The sequence below is a fragment of the Anguilla rostrata genome, chromosome 12, assembly GCF_018555375.3.
Source record: "Anguilla rostrata isolate EN2019 chromosome 12, ASM1855537v3, whole genome shotgun sequence".
NCBI lineage: Eukaryota > Metazoa > Chordata > Actinopteri > Anguilliformes > Anguillidae > Anguilla > Anguilla rostrata.
In genome coordinates, this window is record NC_057944.1 from 14,323,564 (window position 1) to 14,340,421 (window position 16,858).

Sequence of the window (16,858 nt, forward strand, 5' to 3'; positions counted from 1 at the left end):
AATTCACCTTAAATTTTTTTTTTTTCAAATGCTCCTCAGGAGCCAAATAAAGCTGCCATTCTGCTGTTTCCCTTGTGCCTCCGCTGAAGCTGCTTTGTGGTTTTTCCTGCATTTTTATCGTGCCTCTGTAACACCGCCTTTATGCCTGCGGCAACCGAGCGATCATTCGTTCAATGGTCAATTATACGAAACTGTTTACTTGAGGGAACACTGTGTGCACAAGCAGGAATACGTTTTCATGCACGCTATTCACAACCCCAGGTACAAGACACCTCTGTGTTTGATTGCTCTCATTCTGTATGATTTGGGCCGATTTGGTTTTTATTTGAGCTTCGGTCAAGCAGGCTTCACCTTGAACTGTTCTGCATTTAGCCTGAAAGATTAACAGCAGATGGGAGACTGTCACCTGGGCTGTTGTGATAGCATCCACAAAACATCAGTACAAATCCAGAAGTCCTTCCAGGAAGAGTAAACAATGTGACTCTTGTGAGAAAGTATTGGTTATACGTTCTTCAGTGTATTAAAAAAAATCAGAAAAATATAAACAACAAATTGTATTACAAAAAAATAATAATTAACTATTAACAAACCCGGGGGATTCCTTTTGTGAACAGAGATATAAATCTTCCAGAGTCCTGTTGGGTTTACACGGATCTGAGTCCCGGGAGTGTAAAAGCCTAAGGCATGATTGACCTTACTGACACCCATCAACCTTTTTTAAAAAAAAAAAAAACTGTGTGATTTGGAACTGTCCCTAAATACTCCCACCCCTGCACCTGGTTTCCCACTGCTCATCCTGATGGCAGCAGCCACCGAGAACAACGTTCTTTCATCTCATCAAATGACCGTTGGTTAGCTCTGCTATTTACTAAGTTAAATTTCAAATCAAAGCTGTCTTTATTGAGTCTGCTTTATTTGGATTCACTTGTTGATGGTGTTCGGCTGCTTTCCAGAAAGTTCTTTAAAGAGGTGAGACATCACTTTCCTCTGCTCTAGGTTCACCCTATTACACACATCCTGTCTATATATGCGCATCCTGTTCAAATAACTCCCTAAACATGTGTCCCTTTAAAGATACTTCTGGCTGGCTTTGTCTGTATGTAACAAAAAGTATACTGCCAGAGGTGGTTAAAGCTGTTATGTAGGTGTTTGACCACAAAAACCAGTAAAGTTTTTAACCATAGGCCACTGCTCTCTCTAAAATCCACTGCGCACACATGGTCAACAGTCACTGGTAGCAATTAAAGGTTTCTGTAGCCAGAGCATAATTGTGCAACCTTTAGCTGGTTAGCGGCTAATTTTAGGTTTCCCATTCAGTGGAAATACAACAGTTCATAAGTAAATAAATGAATAAATATCAATGTAAACATCAAGTGTCTTTAAATTTGGTGATGAAATAGATCTTCCTCGTTAATTAAAATGCTTGTGTTTGTCACATTCAGAAAAATGATCAGCCTGGATCTTACTGGATTACTGTTGGTATACAGCTTCGGGTCAGACCACTTCTTACCTCCTGTCAGCGTTCGACTCTCTGACGTAACACTGTTGACAGGATCAGTGAGTTATTGCCAAACAATTTTTTACAGCCCACTGTTAATGCTGCCAAACCAGATATGCTTCCCTGCCTGTATGTCAGTAATTTTAACCTTTTCAGTAAGGTCATTTCATTTTTATTCTGGACCAGGAGAAATGACTACTCCCTCTTCCACAAAAAAACATTTTATAGCATGGCCTCATGAAATATGATTATGACGTTTTATAGCCTTGTTACCCAGAAGGGACAGCATATGTCCAAGTTGGACAGGCTGTCTCAAACTGGTGCTCCATTATTTGAGGAACCCCTGATCCAGCTCTGAGGTAGATTTGTCAGAAAGGCAGATACATATTTAATAATAAAGGCCACTGCACTTGTGAAGCTTTCTGGACTGCAATGTTTTGTATGAACAGTGCTGAAGAACTGTATGTTGTTGTTGTCGTCGTCCGCATATGATTGCTGAAATATAGTCTCTATAAATCACATGATTTTAGGAACCACTATACAAGGCTTCTCTCCAATAGCAATGCAAGTGAACAATGTTTAGTTTATGGAAGAGCATTACTGAAATAATACATACACAGTAAAATGTCCAGTGTTAAATCGACTCTTAACAGATAACATTTGGTCCCAGATTCCAGAGTGGGATCAAATGTTATCTGTTAAGAGTTGCATTAACACTGGACATTTTACTATGTAGCAGCTGATTTGCACGAAGAATGAGTTTGTGTTACTCTCACCTCAGTGAATTATAAATCTTTTGGTCTCCATCCTGCTCAGTTTACTGAGAAAAGCATTGGAGCATTTGGGGGGTTTCATGGTCTAAATCAAGGAAATACACCTCGGGTTACTCCAAGCAGCTTGTACTCAGCTGAACTGAAATCATTTTATTTATTTATTTACATTAAGATAACATCAGAACCCCAGTGTGTCCTAACCCTTTAAAATGTATTATACTCTTGCAGACTCAAATTTTAGTCTTGAATTCATAAAATATCACTTTCATCTTTAAAAGCGTCTCGGTTCCGAATGACCTCAATTGCCAGTGCATGTCGTATATATGAAATTTTGAAAAATGGTGACAACACCACCATTAAAAATGAATTACAGCACAGTAGGAACATGATTTAACATCGCTGTTATTCTATTAGGTTACTTTTGCCTGCAAGTTTAGCTCCCAATAACATATTTATGTCAGTTTAAATAACACAAGGCCATTTAAAACAGAGTTTGATCTTTGAAGGGAGTATTGCTATTGAAAGTTCCTTGAGGCTAAATACACATGAGTAATTCAGTTTAGAATCCCTGTACGTCATTCAGACTGAATATGTGCGTGAGAACTGAGCAGGTGTTTCTGTGGTATTCCCTGCCAGCCCTAGGTCACGATAAAAGAGAAGAGGGCAGATTTTAATGGTTCTGAAATGGAATGGAATTGCGTAAAAATCAAAATAAAGATGGTGTGATTTGGTAAAAACTTTAATCACAACCAATATTTTCAACTGAAATATGCTCATAACTACAACGGCCTATGACCAAACGGTGTCAGGGTTGCTACTACCTTTCAGCTATGCACTTGGAGAAAGGGGGTGGGGTGGAGGTTAAATCTCTTTACAGCTAGGGAGATAGTGACAGCTCAGATGAAAGATGTAGAATGAACGTGTCACAATGGCAGTGAGTGATCACATACCAAGAGAAATTACTGCATAATTTCATTAGAGGTTCTTTGAAAGTCAGGGAGGTTCTTTGGAAGTGGGGAAAGAGAAGAAGAAATCTACAGGCAATACTCTGGAGTTCCTTTGTTACATTTTTAGAACAGAGCTGTCATTATTAACAGAGATCATGGAGAAAATTTGGATTACAGAGATGTGACTTGGTTCAGAGGTTTACAGAGATGATGCGACTCTTTGAGGTTTAACCTGATTAAGCAAGACAGGGAACCAATACCACAGAGATGGGAGTGTAGCTTTTTATGTAAAGAAAGTCTAACTGTGAAGAAAAATGAGGAGAGTGCTAATGTAAGAGTATGCTACTGGCCACCATTGTTGAACAGCAATGTATATATAATCCACTATGGAACAATGACTTGAATTACTCCTCTAAGAATTTGGATACTGAGACAGGCAAAGAGTGAAGATTGGATTATTTTTTGGATTATTGTTCTTTGGTGCCGTTTTTACTCAGAAATTAATTCAAGATCTGGTTTTGTGAAATAATCCAGAAAAAATATAGTTGACCAGATATAGTTGACCAATTCAGGACAAATTACTATAGCACCATAAATTTTGATGTATAGTACTTTAAGTTAGGACCATCCCTTTCAACTGTTTTAAACTTCAGACAAGTTGACATTAAGACATAAGAACATTTCTGTCATTTAAACTGGGGAAAACCTTTACAATGCAAAACTTTGACTGAAACTGATGCAAATTCAAAAGCAATATTCTTTATGTGCGACATCAATGTATTACAATTTACACTTTGTAAAATATATTTGAAAACAGTAACAATTGAGGATTTACAAGTTTGAAATTTGAACAAAAAAGAAACTATGAAGAATATATTAAAAAGAGTGAGAGACATAAATTAAATATTATGTTGCAAAATGTATGCAAAGATTATTAAAGAAGAAAAGCATAGTTTGTCAGATCTTATCTAGAAAGATGAGTGCAAGTTTTTGTGGTAGCAGAGCATTATGACAGCTGATTTAACTAATTAACTAATCATGGTCTTCAATCAAAACCTTGATAAGTAGAATTTAGTGCCTTAGTGCTGGGCTAAAACAAAAACCAGCACTTACACCAGTCCTTTTCAGATACGACTGGAGACCCCAGGGCTAAAGGTTTGTTGAAATGTGACTGGCTCAAGATACAAAACGTACTGCTAAGTTATTGTTTCTATACTGCCGTAGAAAAAAAAAGCAAAAATAAGAAAGGGGAAAAGTGCATTAACAATAGAGTTTTTTGGTTCAGTAATAAGAAACTTCTTGATGTTTCCACACAGCTGTGGAAAGTGTTTATCAAAATAACTAATAATAATCAATAATTAATCATTTGATTTAGTATAACCAATATAAAGACAACGACAGGAAATAATTGTGTTTGCAAATATAGACGGCAATGCATTTTTTGAAGTTAATCCTTGATTAATTGAAAGGGCAGTGGATAATGCACATTTAAAAAAATACAGATTGTTATTTATTGTGCCAAAAAATATTAGTGCTGTTAAATGTTACTGTCTAATTGTAGTTTGAAGTTGTTTTCTGTTGTCTTTGGGTGTGGTCTAATGGTACATTTCTTATTCATTCATAGCACATTTTGTTCTTTGTTGAGACGGGAAGAACAAGGAGTATAGACCAAAACTATTTAAAGGTAAATTTAAAATTCTAGGGAGTATATAGAGTTATATTGTATGAAATATATACAGTTCTGTTTTTACATTGAGTTACTGTGAGTTTGACAAGACTATGATCCTTCGGGTGTGGACACAGAGTTAAATTTACTGTAGGCAAAGTGACAAGCCTAGGCAAGCTGAATTGCCAGTTCTTGTCATGAAACTCGTACGCTTGTTATTTTCATGTGATCATATGATCACCTTAAGGATGGAAAACACAGGTTCCCTGTGTCTCATACTTCTCTGTATTTAAAGAATATATATATATATATATATATATATATATGTTGTGCATGATTGACAAATTCAGCATTGAGTAGTTCGTAGTTGTTAAGATTGACTATTGAAATATTCAACTAACCCCCCTTGCGCACACGCCCACACACACACACTCACACACATTCTTCTATAATCTTTGTTCAAAGGAAGATATTAACATTTCTTTAAGTATATGTCAACTATTAACATAATTTGTGTACTTCAACTTGTTTTCTTACTCATGTAAATTGCACGAATTGAAACCGTCTTCAGTTCCGCATGAGTACGATCACTGTAAATTACTAACAAAATATGGGCTTACAGTATGCTAAGAAATGGAATCTGGAAATGAGTAACGCAAATGAGACCATCTGAATTGGCGACATACCAAATAGCTCTCCAGCAATTTGACAGGGTGCATCAAAGCCGCCGGTGAAATAAAAAATTCTGGTTTTGCAAAGAGAATAAGAGATATTTACCTTTTCAGCTTTTCATTACTTAGCTTGCAAGCTAACTTGCTGACACAGCTCTCCAAAAGCCAGGCTTCTGAGGCAGCCACACAGCCTGAAAGCCATGCTTGATGACCATACTTCTGCGGTTCCTTTGATATTCCCCCTTTCCCATTCATTTCTCAAATACGGGTGTTCCAATGCTAAAAAAAAAGGCCATTGATAGAATTTTAGGCTTTGATTTTTCTTCAGTTAATGGGACATTGTTGTCACCCCCATTTACATCTCAGATACAGAGAAGATACAGATGCAATGCAGCCATAATGAATAACTGAATGACAACTTGGGGTGACATAGCTGAGGAGGTAAGAGCGGTTGTCTGGTAGTCAGAGGGTTGCCGGTTCGACCCCCCCCCCCCGGGCATGTCGAAGTGTCCCTGACCAAGACACCTAACCCCTAATTGCTCTGGTGAATGAGATGCATCAATTGTAAAGTGCTATATAAATTCCGTCCATTTACCATATACAACTTTGATGAATACTGGGTTAAGCAGCTTATGATATCTGGATATGTCAGATCTTCCTCTCAGGGTTTCTAATGTCTCTTACGTAGTTCAGTGCACCACTGGAATATTCTGATTATTGATCATTATTTTCTTAACATCTGCTTTTACTTAGACTTAACTCTCTTCTAAGACATTTAATACCACAATAAACAAACAAATAATGCAACATTATTTCCACTGTTGCAAACAAAACTCAGCTGAAGGGATCATACTCCCTTCAAATTTACAAGCCTGTGGAAATTTCTAAATTAGAAGCCACACAATGCTCTACAGGAGAGCTTGGACAATGGAGAAGTGGTTTATCAGTCACTGATGACTACTACTAACCCAAGTCTTCCACGCTGCATGGCCCTTGTTATAGCACATGCAATATCTTAATGAAAATTACACATTGCTATAGATATTTCTGGAGAAAAACTGTTCTATTCAATCTTTGTCATCTTTTAAAATGCATGTTTCAGCTCAATAAAAAGAGCCTCAAATGCAACGTACCTTTCCTGAAAAGGGTTTCACGGTTTTTTACAACTGTTGTGACATTTGAGAAGTTGAAACATACTGTGTAACAATAGTTTTCCCAAATAGTCCTTTATTTGATTTACATTTTAATGTAGCATAATAAAGAAACATCAAGTCGCCAATACAAGTACATTTACTGTCAAACAATTCCCAGATAATTCATTTCCCTTTGTTGGAATGCATCACACAAAGTATTAATATGGTAAAGTAACTACTTTTAAGTGCAGTTAACAAATATAAGCTTTTATCTTGTCTGAGACAAAGAATACACATCTTATGTTTATCATCCATTAGTAATGTTTATCACCTTAAAATACAGCAACTTTTAAAAAATGTAATTACTGAATATATATCATGTAAATATGTATGTGTCCAACATGCAAGAACACCATATTACTGAGCATTTTTAACAATAAAACAAAGAAACCAGTATCAGAATCAAATGTTTTACATTTTCCATGTGCTGAGAAGTCAATTCCAGTAATACGCACGTCTGCATCTATAGATGTATGTATGTAACACCAACACCAGATAGTATAAAGTATATAAACACATCAGCAAACTATTTGCATTATTTATTGCACATCCATTCAAATATTGCAATAACACAAAGGCACATACCTATATTGTGAATTCAACACCCGTACCTGCACTCAAACACATAGACCATTAATTTTCTTCGACTCTAGTATTTACAGAACAACATGCTACATTATTGTAGCAAACTTTGGAAGTTTCATAGAAACCAGCTTATGTGGAACCACTGTCTGAAAGCAGGTCAGTTAGACACAGAGGACATTCCTCTGTGTTTGACCTAGCATAGAACTCTGGTTGTTTTACACAAAGTCTCAACCAGCCCTCTAAAAGAAATGTTTTTGTTTTTTTGTTTGTTTTTTTAAATGTATTATTTATGGATTGGAATATCTCTTTTAGTAGCTGGTGATTTGAGTAAGCTTTAACTTGCAAAAGGCCCTCTGTCCCTGGGTATACATTTAAAATTCCAGGAAGGGACACAATTCCGTAACATTTACTGTCGGTTAACAGGACTGCCTTTTCCAGCAGACACACTTTTGACATCACGAAGCCTGGAGATGGTGAACCACTTGGAGACCAGCCTCTTGGGGGCCAACCACTCAGACCATGTAGCTCACCTGCATAAGAGACCGCTTTTAGTCCAGCATCACACAAATCTTCAGGTAAATCGACACGTCCGTACCGAAGAAAGTCAGGAGACTGAACGGTTAGACTGCCTTACCTCTCTGCGGCTCGCTCAGACGAGCGCTTTGCTCTGTGGGACGCTCGCCACTTCTTCCAAATATGAGCTGCACCCATGGCGAAATACATCCCACATCATCTGAGATTCGTAGCTCTATCAGAAAGGACAAAAAAAAAGCACCCATTTGGTTACGAGGGTTGAACACACGGGCACTCTCCTTCCTTGATTACAGCGTAAAGGGGTGACCACGCTCAGGAAGAGGAGCCGTGAAAAGCAAATAGTCTCTGAAAGAACTGACCTTTACTTAGCTCTCTAAGATTATTTTGTTGAAACCCAGCTAACATGTTTATCACGACAAAGCAGAGATAAACGTTATCCACGAGGCTAAGTACGCTGTGTAATTTTTAATAACCCCTTTTTGTGGAAGTTGAAGCTTCAATGAGATCCGCCTGCAGAAAGATGGCAGCTTCTGTCTACATGTTTCCCGATATGGACTGTAGAAGCCTGCCTCACCCTGCTTTTTTCGTTTCTTTTATGATAGATGGTCCATACACGTCCACGCACATGCACACACACTTCTAAGGGGTCTTACTGGAGGGCCATAACTACTCTATATCATTCAGAAAAGGGAGTTCAGTTCAGCACTGCATTCCTTTCATTACATTACATTACATTATAGGCATTTAGCAGACGCTCTTATCCAGAGCGACGTACAACAAGTGCATAGGTTTCATGATGTAGAGGCGCAAAAGAAACACTAGAGTTTCAGTTCACATATTTCGGTTGCTTATAAAGGACACTTGCATTTATCAGCAAGACGTGAATGACCTAAATTCATTTTTAAAAGATTTGCATTTTCAAAGTGGGTGCGCTTGCGTGACTTCATGATGTGCCGGTTTTAGAATTTTCACATGGAAGAGTCTGAATGCCCATGTTCTCCACACTACTAAAAACTGACATTTTACCACGAAGGGCTCAAATAAAGCAATATTAATTGAGGATTTGTTGTCTGATACAGGGGCTTTTGTGGGTTTGTGATCTAAAGCAAGGACATAAACTTCAAGGAACTCCAAAGCAGCTTGTACCGCAAATGAAGTTTCCACAAGCAGTACATATGAATGCATTCATTTCATAGTGCTTATGCACATTACAAGCAAAATACCAGTTTTTATATCATGTTGGTACTTCTTTCCTTGAGGGCAAAAGTCTCAGGTAGTCTGTGCCATAGGAAAGATTTGAAACCAAAAAATATTAAACATGACTTAAAAAATAATTTTAAAATAATCGGGTAATATACTCATTGACAACGTCTGCAGACAAAACCTTTCTATACAAGCTGTTTGAGAGTAACCAGAAGTGAATTTTCTTGCTTTAAACAACAAGCCCATAAAACCCATTGTTAAGCAGATTATCAGAAACTTCTGTAAGTAGGTAAAATATCCGTTATCGGACACAAAAACTGTATAGAACAATCAAAAAATTGCCAAAATGTTCCAAAATGTATAGGTTGTTTTTACTCTACACATTTTTTGATAGAATTTTCCCCCTTTTTTCTTTAACTTTTCTATCATTCCCCTACTCTAAGAGCACCTTTGAATGTTTTCAACTATGTGAAACCAGCATTTATAAAGTGGCAGAGTGGTCGCACTAACTCTGGTTCTACGTTACGGAAGCTGAACATTCACCATGTCATTTCTTTGCTTGAACAAGCCTACCCGGATGAATCATAGCAATGCATTTTTTCCACGGTAGTTAAAATGTCAGCATAGTCTTAAAGGCAGTAATCGTGTCTAAAACTGACTGAAAGTGCATTCTGTTATCTTTAATGACACCTAAATGCTTTAGCTTCAGGTATTCTTCTCCAAATCCATAACTTCATCAGTCCTAAATCCTAAATCTACACATGCACGTACAGGAAGGCTCTGGAATTGCGCCTCCAGTTATGCACTCCTTCTCCTGAATAAAAAACTTGAAATTGGCCTCAAACACAAATTGAACTTTACAAAGGCATTGAAATTCCTTGACCTAATCCTTTAACCCCTTATGTATTGCCCCCCTTTTTTAGCACAAGCCTAAAAATAACAGACCCTTCTGACTACAGGCTTAATCCTGGTCTCTTATGAAACGTATCCCTTGGGAGTTTTCTAGGAGTCAGAATTACTCTAAATTTTACTGAAACAAAGTAACAGAAGCTCAAACACGGTGTAAGTTTTTTTTCTCAACTAAAAGATGTTTTTCTGAGTGAATGCAGATGCTTGAGGCTTTGCCTGGTGGGCTTAGAAACACATTGCATATACAGGCGCAACGCTGGACAAATCCTGATTCAAATTGTAATACCATGACAATACCACCAAAAATGATTTTGCAAAAAAATCTGCATTGTTTCTTTCTGAGCTATGTCTAGGCAGGTTTTCAAAAAGCCATTTAGAGACTCCAAAAGGATACTTGGTAACCAAATGTGCTGGTGGAAGAACCAGTGGCTTGCTTTCTCTCTGCCTGTGACCCTCTCCCTCCCTGCCTCTTTTCTTTCTCCCCCTACCCTCCATCTCCCTCTGGTTCCTCTTGCCTTGCCACCTCTAGCAGCAGCAGGTCTGGAAGATTGTAGATAAATACATTAGCTAGTTTACTGATCCATTGATTGAGGTCCTCTGATTGAAGTTTACGTGAAATACCCCACCCCCATCAACATGGGCACTGGGCGTGCTCGTCACCTGTGCGTGTGACGATTGTCCAGTCAGCAGCAGGCAGTCCAGTGTGTCCAGCAGCTGCTCCTTCCTCAGTGTGTGGAAGTGGACCTCACTGGGGCTGCTGTTCATCTCCAGCTCCTGCACCGTCACCTTCAGGGCCAGCGTGGCACACTGCAGCGCGCTGAAGCCTGTTCCAGACGCGTCAAAAGGCTCTGAGAAACGTACGCTTTCTGTCCTTTCACAATGCATGCACGTCCGCTGATTTATTCCACTGTACTCCATAAAGCTCACTAACTGCTGAGCGCATGTAATGAACAGCCAGTCCGATTTTATCACGTAAAAAAAAAATAAAATAAAATAAAAAACGGTATGGTCAAGTGCCAGATAACCTTTGCAAAGATAAAATGAAAATCAAGCATACCATTTATGTCTCTTGCCTCTACGTCAACATACATCCCAATGTTCATAAAGTTTTTCAGCACCTGCAATAAAGAAGGGATAACCTGAAGAAGGCTTTACATGCAATGATATTATAAAGTGACACTCTAGCCCCGAACTGTCATAGACAACCTGTTATCATATTTGTTACCAAAGTAAGGTTTTCTATCAAAAACGCACAAACGTAGCAGTCTATTTACTTAAAATTTCTGTATTTGATCAGCTATGATTATGTATGTTGTGATCATGCAATAAATGTCTAGCATTGACACAATCCTCTGAGATGTGTTGAACTATGCAAACTTATCTAAGTGTTAGCTAAACAGTTTGTTAGCTTTGTGCTTGCCACAATGTTTTGTGATTTACACAGTCATTATCTGCCCCAGCTCGGCATCCAGACAGAAGATGAGTATATTGTCCATGTTTTGTTTCAAGATATTTTATTTTATTGTAGGGAAACCTTACTATGCAGTCATGGTCTAAAATGACTTGCTTTATGTCACATTGGTGACTGATTATTGACCGACAATAGCAACAACTAGCCTGTTATATCTAGCTAGTTAGTTAAACTAACAAACCAGCTAACTAGTTGGCAATAAAATAATGCTGCATGCTTTACTATACTGTATCTTCCTTCTCTTGGCGTAAACAAGCTCAGTGTGTGGGGACAAATTTCAATGAAACCTAAAATAATTTGCAAACCGACTTCATGTTTCACTACTGTACAGTATGTAACGTTATGAGACAGCATCGTTTACATGTCGTATTAGTCAGCAAAATGAATATTTGTTTAAAATCATTCAAATATCACATCCGTAAAGAAAATGTAGCTTCCACCAACAGTTTCCGGTCTTAACTGCCATAACCTGTCCTGCAGGTTAGGATGGTGTCACATATGAATGGTCATATCCACTGCAATGAACAAAGTCACTAATTGATATTACTGCCATTTTGTTTCTTATGAGGACTCCATCCATTAACAAACTTAAGATAAAAATGTTTCCTTAAGCAGGAAACCGTAAATGAGCTTTATGGAGCTACAGATTACAGGTCATTTTGTACAGTTTGTCGGCGTTTACCTCCACCACTCTCACATATCCGTTTTCTGCGCTGAGGTGAAGGCACGTCTTGCCAAACCTGTCCCTCTCATTCACCCTGGCACCATGCAAGAGCAGGTCTGCCACCATCAAGTGCTGATTCCTCTGAGCCGCAAGGTGGAGGGCAGTCTGGGGGAAGAAGGCGAGGAGACGCACCATATTAACACAAAGGGGACATCTGCGTCAAAGCATCCACAGCTTGGCTAACTTGGCCTTAACTCCAAACTAACCATCGATTAACATGACAGAAGCTGGTTACAGCTTCTAAAAGCACACCCTGACTCTGACATCACTCGCTGTTGGTGGCATAACTGAACGCGTGCACGACCCAAATGAAAGGGAAGCGTCTGCGGGTGCTGCACGGTGTCCAGCGGGACCGTACCTTGCCTTCGGCATCTCTGAGGTGGAGCTGGCCCATGGCAGCCATCCGTTTGGCAATGCTGTAAACCGTGGCCCTCTTGCCCTGGCTCACTGCTCTGTGCAGCAGGCTGTAGAGAGATGTTAGAGGTAAATCCCCTTTCCACTGATACAAAGGCTCACAAAGATGGTGGCAAACTGAGAGAGTTTGGAAAAACTTGCAGTGGAAGGAGAGGTCAATCAGAGGTACAAGTGGCACAGTAAAGCAGCATTTCTGTAAAAAAAAAAATCCTTTTTATGTTCTTCTGATGAACATGACTGAAAACCTGCAGCCCTCCATTCAATATTACTGTAAAACCATTATTTTTCCATCTCAAAGCTCAGCAACTAGATCTGAATGGATTACTGCTGTGTTTTGGATTAATGTCAGATAGCTTTCAGTGGAAACATTCAGCTATAGCATTTTATCAATCAGGATCTTAATCGTAAAAACCACAGAAAAAGCCGTTTTATTCATTCTTGAGTTAAGTGAGGCATGTTTGTACGTGTGTGTTTGCACATGTGCCATGTTTGTGACGCACTCAGTCAACACTCAGTGGAAGGAGATCGGAATCACCCCTGAGTAATATTTCCTTAGAATATAAACATTCTCAGACTACCCTCTTCCCCAACAGTATACATTTCCAAATAATATTTGCTTTGCTATGCTCTTTGCCTGGAAATCAAAACTTCCCTGGAACAGCATTAATATCGAATCACACGATATCTCAACCAGAGACAATTCAAGGCAGGGAAAACAGCTATATCTTCGTTGTATAATATATATTATTATACAACAAACCACCCAAAACATATCCAAAATTCCATAAAGCAAATTCATAAACAAGAACAATGGAGCAAAAAAAAATGCTTCAATTGTCTCCCCCAAATTAAAAAATCTTGAAATCTTCTCAAAATTGCAAATAACTTCTTACTTTATGAAGTTTCTAGCCATTGAATACTCTCTGTTTCCAATTTTTGTCTATATATATCAATGGCTGTGGAATGATTATGCATTTTTTTGCCATGTCATGCTGTAATGTGATGTGAATGGACACACCCAATTCAGGCCCATTAATATTAATATAACTGATGTCACAAACAGATCTGATGGTCAAGTCTGACGGGGTCACTCACATCCTCCCACTGCTGTCTGAGGCGAGAAGCTGCTCATCAGAGACGGCACTCAGCAGACTGTTCTCCCTCTGTAGCTGAAACCAGAAGAAGGACATGCCGTTCCAGTACTGCCCCAGCTCCCCGAGCCCCTTCGCATGGCCCTCTTTCTCCGAGAGGGGCAGGGGGCTGCGGAAGTGGAGCTCGGGCGGGGACGGGGCCTCGTATTCAGGGCTGCAGGGGGAGTAGGGTGCCTGGGGATGGGGGCCGTTGAACCTCTCGTCTGCCTCGCTGCTGCGATACGCCCCGTGGCTGTTGGACGGGGTGGAGCTGTGGCTGTGTGGCAGGGCTTGGGGCGAGAAGGCGTAGCTCTCTGGGGAGCCGGTGGGGGACAGCTCGGAGGGGTAACCGTACTCCTGAGGTGGGGGTGTCGCGTGATCTTGGGTGGAACAGGGAACGTCGAGATACCAGGGGGTTCCCTGCCAGTCGGGACAGTACTGAGGTGAAGTGCTGTCCTCGCTTTGGGGCTGTTTGTGGAATTCGCTGGCTTTGAGATCCTCCTCAAGAACCTCCACGATGATTGCCAGGTCCTCCAGACTCGTTTGACGTTTATTCTGGAAGAAATTACGTTTGCTTTTATAATTTTTTTCATTTTTAGGACCTGAATCTATTTTAAAAAGGACTGCAGATGTTTCTTCTTAAAACCCTGCTTTAAAAAATATTGTTATTTCCTCATATTGTAATCAAGAATGAAGTAGAGGGAACTAATATTCTGAAAGAAATTCTGGTTTTCAGTTGAGTACTGTAGTTTAGTGGTAGGGTCGGCTGAACTGGGGGGCTTCTGCATGGCTCAGTCCGAAGCCTCCTGCTGCAACAGAAGGCCAGGCCTTTTGGCCTAGATATCCAAGTTCAGAGTTCAGGTGATTCCAGTAGAAAACCGGAAACCGCAAAATGTAATCAAATGGGTTCCACCACCAAGAAATTTAAAGTTTATAAACATATCTTCTAATATTTTAATCCCCATTACAGTGGCCAATTGCAAATTAAAATGTAGCTATAATATTTTTAATTAAATACAATGTTTTAATTAAAAAAAATATATTGAGTCCAGGATAATTGAATATATTCTGCAATAATAAATACAATAAAGATGCATTTTGTTCTTTTTAAACTCACCAGCTTCTTTCTGCGATCTCCACTTGATGTTACTCGTTTTTTCTCTCCTGGAACAAATGTTTTATTCTTTAATTCACAAATGATCCCCTCATACAAAAATATAAATTTCTATACACAGAGATCTCCCCATATACAGTGACAAACGTCACAGAAGTCTTTTTGTGACAATGGAAGACTGTACTGCTATTGCCACCTTCAACGACACACTCCAATGATATCAAGACATTACATTATTGAAATTGTAAATTTGTATCGTTAAATAAATATATGTTAAATATATGGAAATATGCTAAATAATATACCACCATGTTCTGCTTTACTTTTAGCAGAACCAATTGAATAAACCAATGATATGCATTTAGCAAAAATGGCAATGTACCAGAAAATTCATTTGGAATTCCTCAAGATATTAAAATGATTTCAGTACATGGTTATATATTTCAGTACATGCAGTGATCATGTTTACCTGTAGCCCTTGATGATTTTCCCTGAGCTCCCTTGAGGAAAAAAAAATAAATACAAAATCAATAAGGGTAACATGTTATGAGGTCAAGCCGGAGCATTAAGACTGAAGTAAAGATATACCTGTATTGGATTGGGATCCAGACCCTTGGCTATTCGTATTTTCCTGAGCATGTCTCTGACTGGCATTCTAACACGCACTCCCAGGTACCGTTTTTCAGATTGAGGATTTGAGAGTTTAGAACCTTTGAAAGTAACAATAAATAAACCAGTTATGTTTCCACAACCGCGTGGTATTCACAAATCAAACTTTTAAATGACAGTAAATGGGTAATACTATTTGTTCTTAGTTCCTTCAAAAAAAAAAAAAAAAAAAGCATCGAATAAAGCATGCTCTACGATGAAGCCTGCCCATTATGATGAACGCTTAATTGCACAAGCACTACTGTTTTGGCCAAGGTTGACATCTAAACCACATTAAAGTCCAAATGTTTTTCTTGGTAATGAATAAAAAATGCACCTTTCTCTTTAAAAGTGTATTAATTAATTAAACGCAAACAAACAACAGTACAAATCTAGCAAAAAATATTTTAAATAAAATAAAGCAAGTTGGAGAATAATCCTGTTAAACTTGATTAAAATTCATAATTAAAATGAAGTGACGAGGGCTATGAGCAAAGGTTATTTAAACATTACTGGACTAACCAGTGGAAGCCTTTGGTGTTAGCTGCACGTTCCTTTTTGAGATGTCACCTTCTTCTAAACTCTTCGCCTGTGTGAACCCAGAAACAGGCGAATTTGGTTCATGTTGGGGGCTGGCCAGTTCTCCTGGCAACGGTGATCCACTACTGAAGTTAAATCCATCTTCGCTGCAGTTCCTGCTCCGGAACATTTTTTAATTCCAGACAACGGAACAACGAGCAACAATGATGAGCCACTTTAGTTCAGGGACCCCCCCACCCCGAGACGTCTTCGAAGCCAGGTACACGCAAATCCCTTTCTGTGTGCTGTCGAAGTGCATGCAGACGAGAAGGCGCGACTGTAATAAGCAATGCAAAGCAATGCGATTGTGATCTAAAATGAATTGGTAAACAGCCTGCTAGCAACGTACTGTGTAGACAAATTCATCCTGTTATCCTTAAGCCTGGCAAATGCAACTGTTAGCATTTGCAGGAAAATGCGAATTTATGTAGCCCATTGTCTGTGGGCGTGGATTGAAGGCTAAGTGGTGAAAAAAGAAAAAGTATACCTATCCTGTTTTTCACTTGTACTTGGCTCAGGCATGGATGAACCCCCTGCCATCGCTTCATTATTAAAAATACACCACAAATTTTGTGAGACGTGTTAGATTTGCATAAAAGTTTCAATCTTTTCTTTCTTGAATTAAACTATAATTAAAAAGTGTTAATTGGTAGTATGGAACGATGTGCTTTGCTGTTTCACTTTCGGAGGATTTCGATTTGATGTAGTCTACATATTGAATGTGTGCATATTCGTTCATATTTAATAAACTACTCATTATAGATAGGCCTATTTGTATACACTATATCAATTCGAATCA

The 16,858-nt window shown here is 38.8% G+C and overlaps 1 protein-coding gene and 1 long non-coding RNA gene across 2 annotated transcripts in view; one reads left to right on the forward strand and one right to left on the reverse strand.

Annotated features, from left to right (window-relative positions):
• The window catches only part of LOC135236335 (uncharacterized), a 28,571-nt gene extending 13,737 nt beyond the window's left edge, over positions 1-14,834 (forward strand). The window contains exons 2-5 of the long non-coding RNA XR_010324551.1: positions 4,843-4,902; positions 5,922-5,996; positions 7,772-7,908; positions 13,652-14,834. This is a non-coding gene — a long non-coding RNA (uncharacterized LOC135236335). The remainder of the gene's footprint in view (positions 1-4,842; positions 4,903-5,921; positions 5,997-7,771; positions 7,909-13,651) is intronic.
• On the reverse strand, positions 6,766-16,444 carry zgc:113279 (uncharacterized protein LOC553749 homolog). Its single transcript, XM_064302635.1, has 11 exons — positions 16,003-16,444; positions 15,421-15,542; positions 15,302-15,332; positions 14,836-14,882; positions 13,684-14,273; positions 12,533-12,638; positions 12,133-12,279; positions 11,037-11,097; positions 10,640-10,803; positions 7,968-8,081; positions 6,766-7,863 (listed from the first exon to the last, which is right to left on the reverse strand). The coding sequence occupies exons 1-10, from the start codon at positions 16,187-16,189 to the stop codon at positions 7,983-7,985; spliced, it is 1,554 nt and encodes a 517-aa protein (XP_064158705.1). The 5' UTR covers positions 16,190-16,444; the 3' UTR covers positions 6,766-7,863; positions 7,968-7,982.
• Positions 16,445-16,858: the final 414 nt, after the last annotated feature.